Genomic DNA, 22509 nt, shown 5'->3' on the forward strand with positions numbered 1-22509 from the left:
AGAAGGACCAGCTCCAAACGCGCTATGCTCCCAGCCCCACACTTCGTCCAGCGCCTACCCCTCCGTGCAGGGATGCCCTAGCGCTCTGTCGCGATGTATCCAATGGTGCAGCACACAGCGTGTGTCGGACTGAGAGACTTAAAGTGCAGCATCAGGACACCATAAGACCAGTGCCAATGCGCCCCCTGAGTCAGCGCCGCCCCAGGGTGAGCCGCGCTGTGTGGAACAAAGAGACCCAGGGTGCCCTGTGATTTTAAACTCGTGTAACCCGCCCTGATCAACAATGCAGTTACGCGGCGCGCCCAACCACAGTAAGGAGGGCCGCAGAAGATTCAGCGCCCAACCACCAGAGACCAGCGCCGACCCTTTAAGGCACTGGGCAGCACTCCCGGTCGTGTCAGGAGGGTTACATGAATTGTAACAGGACGCTTGCTACCCTGCTCTGTAAACATCCCGAACTATCCACTTTGCCACACGATAAAACAACTGAATGCAGCACTGACGTGTGCCCATCAAAATGACGCACAGCCGGCCCGGAGGAGTTGAAACGCCTGGCAAAGCACCCTTGAATATTGCACATTCGGCACAGGAAATAAGATATCTAGGCAGGAGGAATGAACGAGCCGCTCAATTATGTTTCCTAATTAGTGTGACGCGAACACGACCAGAAGGTAAGGAGCGCAGACATAGCCCTTATTTACATTCCGCATACAGGTGCGGGGCGTTACAGTTAATTGCCCATCAGATTATCAGGATGTGGACTCGCCCGCGAGGCACTATAGTGGGCAAACCAACGGTCGCACAGGCGACCCGAAGGTATTGGAGCGCCTGTCAGGGCACTGATAAGCAGAGCGCCACCAGGCCCAGGAGAATGAAAGAATAGATGCAATGAATGTGCTGTTGAATATGCTGCGTATTTGATGTGGCGCGAACACGACACGAAGGATTGGCGCGCTTAAATGGTGCCTTGTTTACCTAACACCTTCAGGTGCGGGGAGCTAAAGGAATTGCACTCCGGAATCGCAGGGTGTGGACGCGACCTCGGGGCTCGGCTTCTGCAGCACTGGCCGCCGGACCACATCCTCTCCCACCTGAATCAACAATTTGTGCGCGACCCTGAGGCGCCTGCCGCGGATCACTACACCACAGCCCTCCCTGAGGAAATACCCGTGCCGCCCAAGCGTGTCTCATGTGGCCCGGCCCCCAGCAAGGTAGTAAGGAGGGACCCGTGAGGGCACCGTCATCTTGCCTGGCCTGGGGGGGGGGGGCGAGGACTGTTTCCTCTAAAACGTGTTTGCGCTATGTATCCGTACCAAAATTAGGGCTTCCGATACAATGGAGTTGGGCGGGTAGCATCGCAAAGGCAAGCTGATGATCCCCGGAGGTCGCCCCCATCCCGGGCCCAAAGCACGTGGCTCTACTCTTTTACCGGCCACAACGCCGCCTGTGGACACCACTCCACAATGCAGCGGGACCCTGCTGACAAACTTAATGGTTCCTCCCGATAGTGCCGGGCACCAAGGGGCCCGAGGAATGCCAAACGTGGAGGGAGGGAGGAGGAGCCACGGGATGCTCGCTACCCCAACCCCGCCTGATATGGGGATGCCTGACTGAACAGGGGAGGGAGCCCCGCGACACTCTCTGCCACAACAATTCCTGCGGGCATGTGGTCTCCAGAGAAGCGCCTTGTCGGAAGGGGGAGGAGGAGCACGCGGCCACTGCCCCCCCATGACCTCAGGCCTGCGCGGGCCGGAGACCCGGTGCCGACGCACATTCGTCTCATCCTTTCCTAGGATCATGTCCGACTGCCTGTTAGCACAGCTTGGCACTCCTGGGCCGCAACCAACTGGCGAGGAGCCGCGGGGAACCCACGAGAATGAAGGGAAAAAGAGCACCCACACTGCCCAAAATCACTCTCGCTCCCCGACCGCCCCCCCCCCATGCGCCCCGCTAGAAAGCGGTGCCCGCCCCCGCCGCGGGCCCTGGCCCCTGCTGACCCGCAACACCTCACCAGGAACAACAACAAACCATACACTAATGCACACGTCGCTCTCCCCCACCCCCTGCCACGTGAGGCTAGAGTCTCGCTTAGACCATCTACACTGGGGCACATCCTGCAATCACGCCAATAACCCCACAACCCGACGGCCGTGAATCCACAGCAGTGCAACCAGCCCGCAACCGCACAGAAAACACTGAGGCCATTCCTGTTCTCTTGCCCTGAGTGCTCCCCCTTCCGAGCTAAATAAAGGTCACCAAAACCGGCAATATACCAAACGTGAGGCGCCCTACTCCGCCACTCCCCTGTTCCCCGATCTCGCTCCAACATATTGAGCCAGACTGAAGGCCGAGCAGCTGCCTCACACGGGGGTGTGGTTAAGACTTGCCTTACAGGCACAAGGCAACTGTGCTACATGGCGCCAAAATGCCCTAGCAGCGCTGATACAGGAACCACAGCATCAGTGACAACCGGCCCCCAGAGGCCCAACTCGCCGAACAATGAACGCCATAGCGGGCCCGGGAACGCGACGAGACACGACCGACGACAAGATGTAACCAAGGCGAGACGTCGAGGGACAAGAGGGCGAACATCGCGCAGGGGCAGCCTAAATACCCTTGTCCCCTCCCCTTTTCCCGGAAGTGGGTTAGCCGGACGTCCTGCCTAGCCGTGGCCCAGGGACTAGACCGGTGCCTCCAGTGCCTTCCTGTGGCACTAAGGCGGCCGCCCTTTGAAGGGGGGCTGCTGCGCAACCCCCCCCCCCCCCCCCCGGGCAGCCTTGCATTAGGTTGAGGCCCTGAGTACCAAGGCGCTGCGCTGGATTCAAATGTGTTTACATGTGGATTTTTAGGTTATGTTGTCTGCCCTTGGAATTTCTTTGGCTGGGGCGACCCCTTCCCGCTTTGCAGTTACTGTTTCCACCCCGGGGTTTATAAGCAACCCCCTACTGCGTTTTGGGTATTGTATTCCTGGACTGATTTTAATAGTACGCCTAGTTTTGGTTATTTGTAGGAGCGCTTCCTAGGGCACGGGTGAGTATCTTTTGGCGCGCCCTTGCAGGGTTTCTCGGGCTTCTACTTATGCCCTGGATTGAATGTGTTCTGATATGTCCTGGAAGGGGTTTTAAGGCTGCTGGTTAGGTCCTTGTTTTATGTTTCCGTTTGACTGGATTTTTGCAGGATGGTCGCTTTTTTTCCCCTTCTTCTCTGCTGCCACTTTCCATTGCACAACATACTGTCAGTTGTTAGGGTGTCTACAGTCAGGTTGCTGGGTTTCTTATACCCTAACGTACATAAGGACTGGTACAAGCAGTGCTTTAAATGGGAAAAAAATAAGTGTTGGTACTCATTAAATGGAGCTGACGGCGTGGCTAGTGGGCGGGGTTAGAGGCGGGGCGAGACATGATGATAGTAAGACATTTCTATCGAGTATTCATTTTGCCCCTGCATTTCATATGATAGTAGTTTCAAACTTCCCACATTTGCGAATTAACAGCTGCATATGATGATAAAGAGTGGTGTGAATACCTACTGGGAGCAGGCCCTAAATCACAATAGAAGGAACTTTTAAATGAATGCAATTAAGAACAAAATAGATTTTTGGAATAGCATCATTAATAATGAGTACTGCGCCAGTTGCGGGACATACCAAAACATGTAGGAAAATTATCAATATAAACAAAACGTATTAACTCATTACACAAAATAAAGACCTAACAGATATGTTAAGGCTTCCTTGCTTTGCAATGTTTGCAGCTTCTCACTGTCATTCTGTTCCTACTTGGTTGCTTTTGGCACAATACTTCCAATACACACAGAAACAAGTAGACATGCCCACACAAAAGCATTCCACGCATTTCTTTAAAACTACCTCCTGAGAGTGTCCCGATTCTCTTCCTCTCTCTGAACTCGCTTTCTCTCTTACACTCAAACATACACCCCCCCCCCAAAAAAATGGTTCACTTGGGATTGTTACTGCACAGCAAGCAACATTGTGAATGTGATTGAAAGAGCAGGGCCTAGCAAACACAGCAGGACGTGACATTTCCAAAACAGGTACATCCCTTGCAGAGGCGCAAGTAGAGCGTCAATTTCGCGGGGTGGTACGAAAATATTTCGGGGGGAGGGGTGGGGAGTAATTCTTCCAGCAATAGGCAGAGTGGAGATGCAGGGGCTCTTAGAAGGGGTGAAAGAACAGCAAAGCCTCGTTAACAAACAAATGGTCTTTTAAAGACCTGTGAAGTACTTGGGTGCGGCTGTGTGTGTTCCCGGGAAGCTGTCTCAGCCCGGGCTGACACACATGACGGGGGGTGGGGGGCTGAAGCCCTTTGAGGCCAATGGGCGCTGCGCGCTTGATCCCTTGCATACCGCACATGAGCCGCTGCTGAATGGTTCATCAGTTACCTACGAGCTAGAGAGGCGCGTGGGCTGTAAGAGTGCCCTACAGATCTGCTTCACTCTGACTGCCTCGAGCTCCGCAGCACTAGCAGCAATGAGATTACATTTCTTCAGTACCGATATTCTCCTTGGAAGCAGAGAAGTGCCGGCACTCTGATCGGTAATAATAAGAAGTGCTGGTACTCAGTACCTGTGACTACCGGCCCATTTAAGCACTGGGTACAAGGACGATGGCTGTGGGGTTAACAGACATTGGATGTCGCCATGCTGCACAGGGTTTCAAGCCTAATGATTTTGGAAGAGGCACGTGCACATTACTTCCGGGTAATCTTAATGAGCCCTAGACTTCCTTGTTAGTCATTGTGTAGACAAGGAGTCGTTGCCCTGTGACAGATATTCCTATATTCCATGACTGCAACTAAGGCCATGTAAGCTTTGTGTGCTAAAGGAATAGCACTTTACAGGCCCACACTCTGACTGCCTCTGGCGCCTGGTACCTGTGTTCCCACATACACACCACAAAGGCCAAACTGTTGAAGGCTTCCTTGAAGGGCATACCACGGTCCTGTTCTGTTCCCAGAACCCATTCCTACTCCATTCCAGGAGCTGTCTTTAAAAACACAAATGTAGGAAGCAAAAGAAAGCACACAGATCTTTACACCAGACAAGGCACATGAAATGTAAAGAGCCCTCGACTTCAGAGCATACCACAGAGCTACAGCCTGTACAATAGGTATGATTTATTCCTGCTTCCTCAGAGGAGACTCAAAGCTTCCAACGGGTGTGTTTGCAAGTTTTGCATCACATCCCTCTGGCGCACCTCCTGAGACACTAAAGTCTCGGCTCCCTCGAGGCCTCAGGGTTCATCAGCATTAAAGATGAAGCTGTCTCGACTTTGAAGTCTGTCGCTGAGAATGTTCTAAGCACAGCCAGATCCAAAACTGAGGCATATATTAATGAAAGAGAGATCCCTCCCGTATCCCCTAACAGAGAGGACATTTTGCTATGTCCCCGTGGTCTCTTTGGTTCTGACTCTGACGTAGATTTGAAAAGTTCCGAGATCCAAGTATTCAGGAAGCGGACTATCTAAAGATGGCTGCCTCATTAGTGAAACGCATTTACAAGCTTACAGTAAAGTCTATACCTGATGGATTTTAGGTCCATTCTACTAGTGTCATTGTGCCAGGCAAAATGATATGCTAGACAGCCATTTTGTTCGCTCCTAACATCTAAGCAGAAGAGTAACACTTCATTCCTTAGTGGTATAATTAACAACAGGAATATCCTACACCCACTTCTTTCATTGATACTATTGAAGACGTTCATGTAAGGAATCTGTAAGAATGACTATCCATAACACGCATTGGCACAGTCAATAGGTCTCGCCTTTGGGACTTAATAAGTGATTAGCCAGAGCTATTGGCTTTGCCAATGTCTTAAAGCTATATTGTAGAGGGTTGTACGACGGTACATTGCATGCAAGTACTTTGCATGCCTTTTTCACGCATTTTATAGCGCTCATGTTTTTACAGCAAAAATGCATTTAAAACGCATGCCAATACCACGCATTGTTTTTATATTTAAAAACAATGTATCTGTGGGGGGAGCCCCCCAACTTACCTTCAATGCGTTGTATTGGCATGTGTTTTAAATGCATATTCACGGTAAAAATATCTGCGCTAAAAATGCATTGTGAAGGCTTAACAAGGTAAAAACCTTGTCGTAAAGGCTGTTTCCCACTGTAGAGCGTTGTGACTACTGTGTAGCATGTAGAAAAGTTATAATAAAAATGTGTTGCAAGCATTTTCGTTACCTTGTACATAACCAAAAAGACACGATGTACAACTGAACGACCCTATTAAAAAAAAAAAGAACATATAAAATATCTTCTTGTTTTTTTGTCTTTGCAATGCTGGCAAATACTTCCTGCCTGTTCTAATGCTTGTTTGTTATAGCCTTTTTTTGGTTGGGGTAGGTGTAGGTTGGTAAATAGTACCTGAATTACAACATGAGCAGCAGGTTGGCACTAGGGAAAACTCAACAGATGCCAGATTCCGAGGGCAGACTGAGGTGGTGCTGAGTGATGCTGAGGATGTGGTGTACTGGTGCAGAGGTGATGCTCAAGTGATGCTGAGTGATACTGGGGTAGTGCTGAGTCATGCTGAGGTGGACCTGAGTCATGCTGAGGTGGTGGCGCTGCTCTGGTGCTGAGTTGGTGCTGTGTTGAAGGGATGCTCACTGATCCTGAGATGGTGCTGGGCTGATGCTGAAGTGGTGCACTGATGCTGAAGTGGTGTTGAGGTTTGGCAGCGCTGGTGCTGAGGTGGAGCTGCGCTAGTGCTGAGGTGGGGATGCGCTGGTTGTGGTGCACTGATGCTGAGGTGGTGCTTTGCTGATACTTAGGTGGTGCTGCGCTAATGTGGTGCTGAGTGATGCTAAGCTGGTGCTCTGGTGGTGCTGAGTTGGTGCTGTGCTGGTGCTTAGGTAATGCTGCACTGGTGCTGTGCTAAGGCTGAAGTGGTGCTACATTGATGCTGTGGTGGGGCTGCGCTAATGCTGAGTTGGTACTGCACTGGTGGTGGTTTACTGATGCGGAAGTGGTGCTGTGCTGATGTGGTGCTGTGGTTGTTTTGAGTGATCCTGAGGACATGCTGCGCTGGTGCTGAATGATGTTGTGATGCTGCAGAGTCCTGCTGAGGCGGTGGTGCTGCTCTGGTGGTGCTGAGTTGGAACTGTGCTGAGGTGATGCTGCGCTGATGCTGAAGTCGTGCTGAGTTGCTACTGAAGTGGGCCACGCTGGTGGTGGTGCACTGATGCGGAGGTGGTGCTGTGCTGATGCTGAGGTGGTGCTGCACTGATGCTGAGTTGGTGCTGCAGTTGTGGTGATGTAATGATTAGGTGGTGCTGTGCTGATGCGGAGATGATTCTGTGGTAGTACACAGGTGGTGCTGCTCTGATGCTGAGATGGTTCTGTGCTGAGGTGGTGCTGAGTGATACTGAGGTGGTGTGCATGTGCAGAGATGGTGCTGAGTAATGCTTTGGTGGTGCTGTGCTGGTGCCCAGGTGGTGTTGAGTGATACTGTACTGATGCTGAGGTGGTGATACTGCACTGATGCTGAGGTAGGTCTGCACTGTTAGTGAGGTGGTGCGCTGGTGCTGAGGTGGGGCTGCACTGATGCTGAGTTGGTACTGCGGAGGTGATGCAGTGGTTGTGTTTCAGTGACCCTTAGGAGATGCTGCGCTGGTGCTGAGTGATGCTGTGGTGGCGCTGAGGTGGTGATACTGCACTGATGCTGAGGTAGGTCAGCACTGGTAGTGAGGTGATGCTGAAGTGATGCGCTGGTGCTGAAGTGATGCGCTGGTGCTGAGGTGGTGCTGTGCCTGGGCTGAGGTAGTGCTGCGCTGGGGCTGAGTGATGCAGAGGTGGTCCTGTGCTGAAGTTGTGGTGGTGCTCAGGTGCTGCTGAGTGATGTTCAGGTGGTGCTGCTGAAGTGGTGCTGAGTGATGCTGACTGGGGCTGAAGTGGTGATTCACTGATGCTGTGGTGGTGTTGCCTTGTCTACTTGCAGGATATATTGTTAAGTAACCTCACATTACATGCTGTGTTTGGAGAGCACAAGGAGGTATCCCATGATATTGGTTTTATTTTGGCAATGATTGAAACCTAAAAGAAAGCATCAAAAGTTGAAAGCGCGCAACTTAAAGCTGCTTCCATTTTCATAAAACGGAGCACTAACAGCATGTTAACCTCTTTAATTGTGTCAAAATAATCAGGCTGTCAAAAGCACATTGTAAATAGGTTGATCCTACTGTCAGCCATCTTCTTAAACTACACATCCATTAAGTAAGTATATTAAGTAAGGTTTGGACATTTGAGCTAATGAAACCAAAAATGTTATAGGATGAAAATCAACATAGCTCCTGGCTGAAAAAGCTCTTGTGAAACCAAAGACTGCATACATCAAGATAAGGACATGATTTGAAACCATTAGAGTTAAGGAAAAATGTTGAAAGTATTGGTGTAGATCATGCAGAAAATGAGCCACTAGTCATTCTAGTTAATGGTGTTCCTACTAAGAATAAGAAAATCTGTCAGCGGAGCACGTTCTGAAAGCCAAAACAGACCCAGGCAAAAGAAAAAATAGTGCACCAAAACTAAATTAAATGGCCGATACTAAAGTGCTCCATGTAACGGGGCCAGTCTCCTGGGTACGAACAAAACAGCAAAAGGAGAAACAAATGTAAACTATTGACCAACAAAAACTTAGGAATTTTGAAAGGCATGTGAAGGAACAGATCATAACGGATGAGTGTGCTGAAAGCCCATACAGTAGATTCAGCATGTCTCGAGAGACCGTGCATGCGCTGCCTAGGTGAGACCTAAAAAAGGACAAGTTACGTTTTGTTAATGTTCTTTCTGATGGAAATAACGGCTCACTCAGAATCCATACCACATTCTGGCATCTCATCTTGATAACTACTTTTCACCTTTATTGTTTAATTATTTTTTTTTTTTTAAATAGTTTAGTATTATAAGAAAAATAAGACAGAAACATAATATTAAAACCACGCTGCAGCAGCACCAGAGTTGTAATCCTTACACTATCAAAGTTAGTAACAAAAAGACATTACACGTTTCATTTGTTGGTGGGCAAAATCCTGTTTAATTTATAAGTTAGAAAAACAAAGAGATTCCCGAGCAAGAACAAGGCAATTTAGGCCTATAGTGAGCAGTTTTCAATAGCAATGAGGCAGGGACTGATTTAATGTCCAATGATTCAAAACAAAACAAACAGATTTCTTCTTTTATTTCTTTAATCTTCTCTGTTTCTTCTCCTTCCATAGTGACATATTGGTATCTTTAGAAACGCCACAGCGAACTCAGTAGCCAACACGTGTTTCGTCTCGGGTAAATTGTCCGGCGACTTCCTCAGGGCTACAACAATAACAATAAAAATTGTTCTGTTCAAAACATTTGTCACTTAACAAATCAAATTTTCACAAAACCTAAGTACACTAAAGGTCCACATAAATGGCACCAATATTACTCAGAAAGGAAACAAAGAGTGATCATAGGTCAGAAGATAGTAAGAAAATCCACCAAGTGAAAGCTAACCGAAAACAATAAAGTGCTACCCAGCACCCAACCAGCAGAAAAGGAAAAAACCCGCAAAGTCACACCTTGAGAGGATGAAAAAGCTCCATGTTAGGGCTTCAATTAATTCTCATCATAGTGGATGTAAAGAGGAAAATGTGAATATGGTAGTTCCAGTGTGTCAAGAACTATTAGCCCAAATATCTTCTCTTGAAGGAGTTATTGTTTTGGACTCACCATAAAACAAGTCTCAAACGGAATATATGTAGTTGATTATTCCGTCATATTTGTATCACAATCTGGGTATAGATCCTTATTCTTTTATCCATATATGCGTGAAATTGTCTAAGGGGAAGAGAATATGGGACAGGAAAATACCTTGTCACAAATCAAAGCCAGAAACATTAATCAACAAAACGCATGACTTTCTTAGGCATCATTCCAAACCAAAAAGGAATTTCTCTCCATGCCTGGAGCTTAAAGCAATTTTAAATAAATCAAAAGAGCTAAAAACAGATAAAAGTTAGACCAAAGTCAGTCTAGTTAGAACGATACCTGGTCTATATCAAAACATTTTCGTATCAAAACACACTCAAAAGAGAGTATCAGTCAGATTAAGACCAGCGTAAAGTAAAAAAATACCTTTAACGAGTTACAATCCCGATCAAAAGCATCAGATGATAGGGAAGATTAGTATATCTGAAAATAAAAGACCAGATATGGGTCACACACATCTATCACAGGACCATATCGTCAGTAGTCTATCCATCAAACCTTAGGGATATATTTAAATTAATATATCAAAAGGACAGCCTCCACAAAACGTAATATGTCCTGTTGTCCAATATATTTTCTAAAAACAGAGACTGCATGTCAACTCAGCAGAAAATCTCAAACGAATATCCATCCAAGTCCTAAAACTGACTAATGGGCATTGAGGTTTATTAAAGGTACAGATTATTATATATATATCAAATGGGACACGTCACATAAGCGCGTCATTGTCTAATTAAAACACATCCTGGAGACATTTACAAAGAAATATTACCAAAGAGTAAATCAGATTTCGTCACGTTCCCAGCATTGTTATTAAATGCATATCAGGTAGCTCACCTCACAAGAACGCGTCATTTCCTAGGTAGGACACAACCTAGGAGCATTCCTGAGAGATATAGTAGGATAGTCGTACGCATCGATTCACATTCCCAGCACGGTTCACATAAGCGCCAGCAATAACATTTCGTTTTAAAAGAGAGAATTACCTGAAATAACGGAGAGAAGGAAAGGAGAGTACTCCCAGCGTCACCAGTCACGTATCCTGTGTATCAAGACGAGCTCACCCCCGTAAGCAAATTTATACGTGTGCTTGTCAATTAAGAGTCGTGGTTCCGACAGACGTTTAAACGCAGGACTAATCGTTATGGTGTCGGAAGCGGCCGCCATCTTAAGATGTGCAAATCCCCTGTATATCAACCCAAGAATATGTATATATGTCACAAAAATTATGGACCCTAGGCAGTATCAATACCAAATACATTCTCTAGCCACAGAAAAGTCTTTTTCTTCCCCCTTTTTTTTATATTTTATTGTTTGTATTGTGTACCCGATCACAAATCAGCCTGTTTGATGATATACTCATATAAAGATACCACGTATCGGCACCGCCATCTTGGATAGGTATGTTTCCGCAAACTGCCGAAACTTTAGTATTCAAGTTTACCCCTGCTAAACGGAAAACAGTACTAGGCTTGTCGACTAAAAAATCTTACAGACCTGAAACCTAAACATGAGAGGTAAATCCCCATATGGTACCAAGAAAGGAATAATGTCTCTAATCGGGCAGTGAGGAAAGCCCAGCTCCCCCTATACCATATAGGTGAGTTCAAAACGATTTCGTTATGGGTAATAAGTAGCAGTGTCAGATGAACGTAATGGTACCATAAATCAGACACCATTGTTGTTTTGTACCACTGATATCGGGAAAAAACGAGCAAAGACGAAAATCAGGGAAGACCAAAGGCAGAAATATGAAATAGTTGCGCTATCGTTAGGTAGGAGAGGGAAAAAAGAAAGGGGACGAGCTCTGTTTCTTGTCAGCCTATAAAATAAAATAAAACACATAACATAAAAGAGAAAAATTATTATTGATAGTAGAATGAAAGAAAAGAGCAAAACAGAAAGGGAGGAAAGGACCAGAGACCCAAATGGTGCATTAAGGAAAGGCCAGACTCTATGCCATACAACAGTGCATTGGATTGTACATAGTCATACGGGAGGGGGTGGTTTAGAAAATTGCTTTCATAAAAAGCGGGGCAAAAGGGGATCTTTAAGCATCAATTGAGACCAATAGTTTGTTACAGTTAACAAGATTAACATACTTGTATATATATACAGGCAAAAATGGGTAAGACATGTCATGGCAAACAAGAAAAATGTGAAAAGGCACAGCAGGACATTTATTTAATCATGAAGGAAATAATGTAGTTCATGATCCACGTTAATCCCACACTCCACCGCACGTAATTTAAGAATCCATCTGGCCTCACACTGGCGTAGTCTCAGCTCCCTATTGCCGCCCCGGGAGTCAAACTTGACAACCTCTATACCATGAAAGTGAAAACCTAACGTTTTGTCCTGATTGGAACAAATGGACGCATGATAGCCCAAAGGGTATCTGACATCTAGGTTCTTTAGCACACGGAAATGTTCAGCTATCCGTTCTTTAAGAGGGCGAATGGTGCTGCCCACATATATTTTCTTACACTTGCATTGGATGACATAAACCACATATTTTGTCAAGCAATCTATGTGGTCATATATCTGGTATTTACGGGAGCCATTATACTCAAATGTCTTTATGCCTCTTACGGTCAATCTGCACATATTACAGGCACCACAAGCAAAGAAACCGATATTCATTTGTCTCAGCCAGGAAATCTTATTTGGCTGTTGTCTCGGATAGCTAGGGCTAATGAGACTCTGAATGGTTCTACCTTTCCTGTAAACAATGTTAGGTGATTTGGTAATATACTGTTCCAAAGTACTGTCAGCAGTTAGTAATGGCCAGTTTTTCTTGAATATTTCATATAGTTTGTGGGACCAGGGGTGGTAATTGGTCACCAGCCTTATATTCATATCTTGATTCTTTGTTTTTTTAGGAATACTTTTTAAAGTGTCTGGTCTATGGAGTCGCATGGCTCTCTTTTTTGCCTTGTGTATCGTATCTCTTGGGTATCCCCTTACAAGGAACCTGGTCTCAATGTCCCTCAAGTTTTTGTCAAAATCCTCCTCCCTGCTACAATTTCTACGTGCTCTCAACATCTCACCAAACGGTATTGCATTAATTTAGCTCTTTGGATGTGCACTCCTAGCGTGCAGTAAAGAGTTGCACGCCGTAGATTTCCTGTACATTGTACTCTGTATTTTGCCTTCATGATGGAATAGTTCTAAGTCTAGAAAGATGATCTTATCCAGATCCGACATCATTGTGAATGACATATTATGGGTATTGTTGTTCATATATAAAAAGAATTCCCCAAGTTCCTCGTTGCTGCATGTCCATATAAGTAGACAGTCATCAATGTATCGTCCAAAGTAAAGAATATATTCATGCCACTTAGCTCCCGATGGGCCCCAGACATGCTCCGCCTCAAACCATCCCATAAAAAGACAGGCAAAAGATGGAGCAAATCTGGAACCCATCGCAGTACCGCAGATCTGTAGGTACCACTCCTCATTGAAGAGAAAGGCATTGTTCTTTAAAATCAGGAGTGACATCTCAATCAACATTTCAGAGTGTTCCAACAGTTCTATGGGTCGTCGATATAGAAAGTGTTTCAGAGCTTTTATACCGTGTTCGTGCAAAATATTTGTATACAATGAGACCACGTCCATCGTGACAAATCTCATGCCATGGTCCCAAGTGAGATCATTAAGGATATTAAGCACATGTTTTGTATCCTTGATGTAGGAAGGAAGGTTGTTAACATAAGTTTGTAGGAATTTGTCCACGAATTCAGCGACTCTTTCTGTGGGTCCCCCAATCCCAGATATTATGGGCCTGCCTGGAGGTGCCGTCATGCTTTTATGGACCTTTGGGAGAGTGTACATGCATGGGTATCTTGGTTTGTCTATCTTTAGGTAGGAATATTCATCTGGTGATAACAGGCCTTGGTCGTGCCAAATAGCCAGTTTGGAATTAATGAGTTTCACTATGGCAAACATAGGATTATTGTCAAGCTTCCTATACCAAACAGGGTTATTGAGTTGTGAGAGAATTTCCAAGTCGTATTTGGATTTATCCATCACAACCATGTTGCCCCCCTTGTCAGCCTCTCTTACTATAAGGTCAAAGTCCTTAGCTAGGTCATTGAGGGCCTCTCGTTCTTTAAAAGTCAAGTTCCGTGACCCCGGGGTAAATTTATTAGTGATCATGTGTTTATCCCACTTGTCTATCTCTATGTTAACCATTTTGTGAAAAAGATCGATGTTATTACCCGATGTCAGTTGGGGAGTCCAACGGGACTTATTCTTAAGTCCACTATCCATGCTCAGATTTGTGTGATGTTGTAAGTCAGAAGCTACATCGAGAACACTAACCGGTGCATTTATGTCCTCATCCAATGACAATAGCATGGTCACATTATTTACATCATGAATTGACATATCACCAGTAATTAGATCACATCTCTTATGTACAACAGGTTTGGGATTATTCTCAAAATACTTTTTTAATTTCAAGTGTCTGACAAATTTGAATACATCGATTTTAACATCCGTCACATCATAAATCCAAGTGGGACAGTAATTCATCCCTTTTTGTAAAGCCGAAACCAAATCCTTGGATAGGCTCTTACTAGACAAATTGACTACCTATACATCCTCCCTAGGCCCATCATTCATCATCTGTTCTTGTTCCATGACCTCGTATGTACCCTCTCTCTTTCTCTTGTTTCTTCTTCCACCCCTTTTTCCTCTCCTTGTTTTCCCCTGATATCCTGGTTCATTCTCATCTCGTTCCCCTTGTTTCCCATTCTGATTCTTTGAACCTCCTTTAAAAAAGAATTGTCAGGCAGGGCTACCAGAGGTCCTCTACCGGAACCCTCCTCCCCACTACTAGAAATATTCCCAGATGAGCTGGCACTGATGCCACTAACAGTAGGTGTCTTATTGCCCAACCTGGGTTGATCTTTTCTGATGATATCGTCAAACTTTTTCGCAAAAGTAAAGACACTGCCATTGGCGTAATCAATCTCATCACGTCTCAATTTGCGAGCTTTGCGTTGTTTGATATCTCCTCATATCTGGTCAGTATACCATCTAAGATAGCATAATTCTTTTTGGTAGGTTCAGCCATATTGAGATCTGCAATCTCCTTTTCCAATGAGTCAACCTCTAAGGATGTTTTCTTTACCTTACGTTCAGCATTCTCAATCAAGATATTCATTAATCTGAAACTATTGTCGTTAAGTTCTTTTTCCCATGTAAGGAGCAGATCTTCTTCCAGATCGTCATACGTTGGGAAGATCTGTGAGCGCAACCCTCGTGGGACCCTATTCAGCTTAATGTATTGCTTGAGGGTTGCGCCATCCCACCATTTGGAGATTTCAAACTTCCTTAATCTCTCTAATCTTATAAATTTGGCTTTAAGGCCCTCATTTGGTCTTGGAACACCCTGGGTTACTGCTTTATTTATAGGTAATCCAGCATGAAGATTATTGAACAGGTCCTCTGCCACTTTTTCCCGGTCAGATCTAGAACTCATTATACCTTTAATTATTAGAGACAGAAGGATTAGAACTGCTGCAAGAACCCAATAATAACAATATAACTTCAAACCGTGGCAGGGTTACAGCCTTGCGCACATCCAACGTTCTGTCAGTTCTATCGATCAGTATCTAACAGGTGCTCTAGGGAAATCAAGGGGAACAGCTACCTATGCCCCAAAGTTCCTCCGTCACACAAGTCACAAAGGAAAACCTGAGAAAAACAAAGAGATTCCCGAGCAAGAACAAGGCAATTTAGGCCTATAGTGAGCAGTTTTCAATAGCAATGAGGCAGGGACTGATTTAATGTCCAATGATTCAAAACAAAACAAACAGATTTCTTCTTTTATTTCTTTAATCTTCTCTGTTTCTTCTCAATTCTTCCATAGTGACATATTGGTATCTTTAGAAACGCCACAGCGAACTCAGTAGCCAACACGTGTTTCGTCTCGGGTAAATTGCCCGGCGACTTCCTCAGGGCTACTACAATAACAATAAAAATTGTTCTGTTCAAAACATTTGTCACTTAACAAATCAAATTTTCACAAAACCTAAGTACACTAAAGGTCCACATAAATGGCACCAATATTACTCGGAAAGGAAACAAAGAGTGATCATAGGTCAGAAGATAGTAAGAAAATCCACCAAGTGAAAGCTAAACGAAAACAATAAAGTGCTACCCAGCACCCAACCAGCAGAAAAGGAAAAAACCCGCAAAGTCACACCTTGAGAGGATGAAAAAGCTCCATGTTAGGGCTTCAATTAATTCTCATCATAGTGGATGTAAAGAGGAAAATGTGACTATGGTAGTTCCAGTGTGTCAAGAACTATTAGCCCAAATATCTTCTCTTGAAGGAGTTATTGTTTTGGACTCACCATAAAACAAGTCTCAAACGGAATATATGTAGTTGATTATTCCGTCATATTTGTATCACAATCTGGGTATAGATCCTTATTCTTTTATCCATATATGCGTGAAATTGTCTAAGGGGAAGAGAATATGGGACAGGAAAATACCTTGTCACAAATCAAAGCCAGAAACATTAATCAACAAAACGCATGACTTTCTTAGGCATCATTCCAAACCAAAAAGGAATTTCTCTCCATGCCTGGAGCTTAAAGCAATTTTAAATAAATCAAAAGAGCTAAAAACAGATAAAAGTTAGACCAAAGTCAGTCTAGTTAGAACGATACCTGGTCTATATCAAAACATTTTCGTATCAAAACACACTGAAAAGAGAGTATCAGTCAGATTAAGACAAGCGTAAAGTAAAAAAATACCTTTAACGAGTTACAATCCCGATCAAAAGCATCAGATGATAGGGAAGATTAGTATATCTGAAAATAAAAGACCAGATATGGGTCACACACATCTATCACAGGACCATATCGTCAGTAGTCTATCCATCAAACCTTAGGGATATATTTAAATTAATATATCAAAAGGACAGCCTCCACAAAACGTAATATGTCCTGTTGTCCAATATATTTTCTAAAAACAGAGACTGCATGTCAACTCCGCAGAAAATCTCAAACGAATATCCATCCAAGTCCTAAAACTGACTAATGGGCATTGAGGTTTATTAAAGGTACAGATTATTATATATATATCAAATGGGACACGTCACATAAGCGCGTCATTGTCTAATTAAAACACATCCTGGAGACATTTACAAAGAAATATTACCAAAGAGTAAATCAGATTTCGTCACGTTCCCAGCATTGTTATTAAATGCACATCAGGTAGCTCACCTCACAAGAACGCGTCATTTCCTAGGTAGGACACAACTTAGGAGCATTCCTGAGAGATATAGTAGGATAGTCGTACGCATCGATTCACATTCCCAGCACGGTTGACATGCAGTCTCTGTTTTTAGAAAATATATTACGTTTTGTGGAGGCTGTCCTTTTGATATATTAATTTAAATATATCCCTAAGGTTTGATGGATAGACTACTGACGATATGGTCCTGTGATAGATGTGTGTGACCCATATCTGGTCTTTTATTTTCAGATATACTAATCTTCCCTATCATCTGATGCTTTTGATCGGGATTGTAACTCGTTAAAGGTATTTTTTTACTTTACGCTTGTCTTAATCTGAATGATACTCTCTTTTGAGTGTGTTTTGATACGAAAATGTTTTGATATAGACCAGGTATCGTTCTAACTAGACTGACTTTGGTCTAACTTTTATCTGTTTTTAGCTCTTTTGATTTATTTAAAATTGCTTTAAGCTCCAGGCATGGAGAGAAATTCCTTTTTGGTTTGGAATGATGCCTAAGAAAGTCATGCGTTTTGTTGATTAATGTTTCTGGCTTTGATTTGTGACAAGGTATTTTCCTGTCCCATATTCTCTTCCCCTTAGACAATTTCACGCATATATGGATAAAAGAATAAGGATCTATACCCAGATTGTGATACAAATATGACGGAATAATCAACTACATATATTCCGTTTGAGACTTGTTTTATGGTGAGTCCAAAACAATAACTCCTTCAAGAGAAGATATTTGGGCTAATAGTTCTTGACACACTGGAACTACCATATTCACATTTTCCTTTTTACATCCACTATGATGAGAATTAATTGAAGCCCTAACATGGAGCTTTTTCATCCTCTCAAGGTGTGACTTTGCGGGTTTTTTCTTTTTCCTTTTCTGCTGGTTGGGTGCTGGGTAGCACTTTATTGTTTTCGGTTAGCTTTCACTTGGTGGATTTTCTTACTATCTTCTGACCTATGATCACTCTTTGTTTCCTTTCTGAGTAATATTGGTGCCATTTATGTGGACCTTTAGTGTACTTAGGTTTTGTGAAAATTTGATTTGTTAAGTGACAAATGTTTTGAACAGAACAATTTTTATGGTTCTTGTTGTAGCCCTGAGGAAGTCGCCGGGCAATTTACCCGAGACGAAACACGTGTTGGCTACTGAGTTCGCTGTGGCGTTTCTAACGATACCAATATGTCACTATGGAAGAATTGAGAAGAAACAGAGAAGATTAAAGAAATAAAAGAAGAAATCTGTTTGTTTTGTTTTGAATCATTGGACATTAAATCAGTCCCTGCCTCATTGCTATTGAAAACTGCTCACTATAGGCCTAAATTGCCTTGTTCTTGCTCGGGAATCTCTTTGTTTTTCTCAGGTTTTCCTTTGTGACTTGTGTGACGGAGGAACTTTGGGGCATAGGTGGCTGTTCCCCTTGATTTCCCTAGAGCACCTGTTAGATACTGATCGATAGAACTGACAGAACGTTGGATGTGCGCAAGGCTGTAACCCTGCCACGGTTTGAAGTTATATAATTTATAAGTTAAACTTGGATAGTTTTCGAGATGAAACGAGTTATGTCAGCTAAAGTCAATCTCCTTGTCAGAGCATTAAAAATGTTACACAACTCTCCTTTTTAGCTCAAGGCATTTTAGGTTGCAAAAGACCTAATGTGGGCTTACCAAAACTCCCAAGAACTTGCAAGGGCTTAGAGCCCGTCAATTGCTTACTACTGGTTGGCTTTGCTGTCTTTCTCATTTGCTTGCTTCTTATTTAATGGATATCCTTGTCCATCCTGTGTTGGTGCCTGAATGGTTGGTGGAAGGAGATGCAGCTGTTCAGATAAGCTGGGCCTGTGTTGAGCAGTGCTTTGAAAGTGCGGGTGAGAAGCTTGAACTGTGCGTTTTTGTATCAGTAGCCAGTGGAGCTCTCTCGTGTGTGGTGTGATGGTGGTCCAGTGTGGGAGGCTGAGGATTAGACTGGCCACTGCATTTTGATTGGTTAGTAGTCATCTGTTGAGATGTTTGGTGATCCCGGCACATTTCCATATTCTAGCCTGCTGGTGATTAGGGTGTAGGGGATGGTTCGTCTGCGTTGATGTGTGGGCCTTTAGGTGTCAAGGGTCGATGGAGAACCCAAGGGTAGCTTATTGTTGCCCTGTTTGAAGACAACTGTGGGTTGTACTTCAGAATAATGGGAGCACAATGGAGTTATGTCGCTCAATTTTTGTTTTATATTTCCTGACCAGAAGTACTTTAGTTCCAAGAAATATATTCTTATAGAAATATTTACACCTATTTCTCATTCATAAAAAAAAAAAAAAAGAGCAAAGATAAAAACAGACAACAATTCATGTCGCTCACTGGTATAACAAATGGTGGGTGAATCGTCTGTGTAACAGGAGAGACTGATTGAATTTTCATGGCTTATGGGTAAGGTTGGGTGGGTGATCTTGTGGAAATGGAGGGTCTGGGTGATTGTTACTCGTACTCAATGAGGGTCTTTGTGGATAGTGTTATGTAAAAGGGAGGGTTGGGTGAATATTGTATATCAGGAGAGATTGTGAAAAGCTTTATGTATTATGGAGGAAGGCTTGGATGGTGCCTTCACCCTGGGTTGGTTATGCACCAGGACATAAATCGATCTCTTCCTGTCTCTTTAGACCCCACAGTCAAGAACGTGACAGTCACACGGCTCACACTGGTCTGTGCCGAGGCTCCAGGGCCAATCACCATGGACCTGACAGGTAGGTGAAGACTACACTTTCTAAGGTTAGTCTATCAGGGTTGGATCCGTGTTCGAAGGTTCTCTTGGGTGCTTCCTTGTGCAGAAGATCTTCCTCAGGGGTGGATTTATCTTTCACAGGTCTGTTCCTTTGGTGGGTCCATGTTCTAAGGTTCTCATCTCTCTCTTTGGAGTGGATCCAATTTCTACATCTCACTTTTGGGGTGAATGCATGTGCTGAGGGTTCTCTCTGTGTGGTACATCAATGTTCTAAAGGGTTCTCCATATACTTTGTTTTGGGTTTCAACGTAGGTAAGACCCACACATTGACATTGCTTCCATGTGCAGTATATAGATACAGATGTACAGGATATTATTATGTTTCCCCCCAAGAGGCCAACCTGGCATTGTTCAGTGAGGAGGCAGGCCAGATGGAAACTGCATCTCCTGATCTTGTCAGGGTTGTTCACCTGTGATGGTGGAATTTTAGCACGGGTATGTAGTTTGGGAGAACTGACCTTTGGTGTCAAAGGTAGTCGTTTCACATTGCCAGATGCTCACAAAGTCTAGGACATCGTCATATGTATGCCTCCTGTTCGCTGTATGCATGTTAGCTAGGTAGCGAACAGATGCCAAGTTCTATCGAATTTAGTGGCCCTATTGTGTAATAGCGCAGTGAGTTTCTCCATTGCGTATATGGACTTTATCTTCCCCCACCACATATTGAGTGTCGGTGTCTCTTGTTGTTTCCACATGGATCAATGCTCTAAGTTTCTCTTCCTCTGGGTAGAACAACGATTACAGATTATTTTGCTCCCTGCAGGAGACCTTGCAGCCCTCAAGAAAGAAACATTCGTCATGAAGGAGGGAGTCTCGTACAGAGCCAAAATCAATTTCAGAGTGAGTACTATCTGTGGAACCAAGATCAGTCTGTCGCTCCTTGGTGCGGAAGTCTGGCTCTCCCCAATATCCGAGTCTGTCTCTCTCAAGCATCCCAACTTCATGTCTCTCTCTGGTACCCTAGCCTCTCCATCTTATGTCTGTCGCTGGTATCTCAGTCTGTCGCTCCCCAGTGTCTTCGCTCGATATCTCGGTCTCTGGTATCTCGGTCTGTCTCACCCTGGCATCTGTTTGTCTTTCTCTAGTATCCTGGTCTGTCTCTACCCTGTATCCTAGCACATCTCCCCTGGCATTTCAGCCCATTTCACACTACCACCAAGTCTTTATCTCCTTGTGCCCCCACATTAGCTCTACCGGGTACCACATTGTCTCTCCGCTCGATATCCCAGACTTTCTCTCCCCGGTAGTTCGATCAGCCTGTCTCTTTCTTCAGCGTCAAATTGGCAGGGCGGGCAATCGGGAAGTGCCTGAAAGGCCCGGGGAAAAGGCCAGCTGATGGGCCGTTTTTTTCTGCCATAGATACAATCATTTTGTCCTGGGCCGGCGTGGCCACTGGAGCTTGATCTCAAAGGCTTCTGTCGCCTTAGAGCGAAGATCGGAACTCATTATAAACAAGTACAGAGAATGGCTGGCCCATTGTCTTGTGCAGTAGGACAATGGGCCAAGCTAAGCAGGCACAGCATGTGGTGGGTCTCCTCCTGTCACAAGTCTCTCACCATGACAGGGAGGCCACTGGGAGTGGCTGGGCTCTTTTTGAGCATCACAGCCAGCTCTAATGTTACCTGGGGTGGAGTGAAAGGGGCCTGTGCAGGGAGAAAGATTTAAGTGTGATGGCCATCTAACAGGCTCTACTTTTGTTTCCAGCAGCAGCCCTCTGCCACCTTGTTATCTGGGAGGGGGACTCCGATTTGCCACTGAAAGAAAATAAAACAATAATGCAAGCAACCAAAATGAACAGAAAAGTGTTTCTGACATCATAAAATATATATATTTTTTAAACATAACTTAAAAACGTTAATTGAGGGCCAAAATGACAAAGGGAAGGGAGAATAGAAATGGCAGGACAGTAACAAAATGGACGGAGCGAGGATAGCAATGTGCAGAGAGGCAAAAGGAAAAGTGAGACAGCAGAGTGGAGAAGAATGAAAAACATATGGGAATGTGGAAAACAAATGAGGAACAAAGCAAAGGTAGAGGAGAGAGGTGAAGAGTGCTAGAGATGCAGGCAGATGGTGGGAGTGAGGGGGAAGAGATTAGGGAGAAGAAGTGATGAAAGACAGTGGAGAGATGTTAATGAATTGTTAAAGATAGAGAGAAAGCTGGAAAGCCAAAGTGGAGAAGAGGGAGGCAGGAAAGTGGTAGAGGATGTGACATAATAACCAGAGCTGCCGACTTTGGAACTTGAGAACCAGGTTTGAGTCTCAGCACCGGCTCAACATTCTGTGATTCTGGGCATATCACTAAATATCCCAGTGCCTAAACAAAATTAATGTATACCTGTAAAGCACTTCAATACCTTTGGGTAGAGTGTGCGCTATATAAAACTACAAAAAAAGTGAATGGCGAAGGAAATGATAGAGAGGAGAGGAAAGCAGACGAGGGTGTCAAACGTTTCCTGGTCTACAAGAAAAAAGAAAGGATGGTTACTACTCATATGCACTATCCTAATTCTCTCCCTCAGTCTAGGGCTTAGTTTATAGGTTGTTGGCATTCCAGGAGGTAGTGCTAAATGTAGATTACAATCCACCAGTGGAATTTCCTTAATCATGGAATGGTAAACGAAATTTCCCCTGTGGATTCTCCATTGGTGTAAACGCTGCCTCCAGACCCATGAGGACTTTCTGTTACTGTCTGCGGCAAAGCA

General features: G+C 44.4%; 1 protein-coding gene across 7 annotated transcripts in view; it reads left to right on the forward strand.

Annotated features, from left to right (window-relative positions):
- The window catches only part of ARHGDIB (Rho GDP dissociation inhibitor beta), a 103207-nt gene that overhangs the window by 36422 nt on the left and 44276 nt on the right, over nucleotides 1-22509 (forward strand). For all 7 annotated transcript variants that reach the window (XM_085601013.1, XM_085601012.1, XM_085601016.1 and 4 more), the window contains exons 3-4: nucleotides 19684-19767; nucleotides 20569-20645. In XM_085601013.1, coding sequence (XP_085457139.1) covers nucleotides 19684-19767; nucleotides 20569-20645 — 161 coding nt within the window. The remainder of the gene's footprint in view (nucleotides 1-19683; nucleotides 19768-20568; nucleotides 20646-22509) is intronic.

The sequence above is a fragment of the Triturus cristatus genome, chromosome 4_2, assembly GCF_964204655.1.
Source record: "Triturus cristatus chromosome 4_2, aTriCri1.1, whole genome shotgun sequence".
Classification (NCBI taxonomy): Eukaryota; Metazoa; Chordata; class Amphibia; order Caudata; family Salamandridae; genus Triturus; species Triturus cristatus.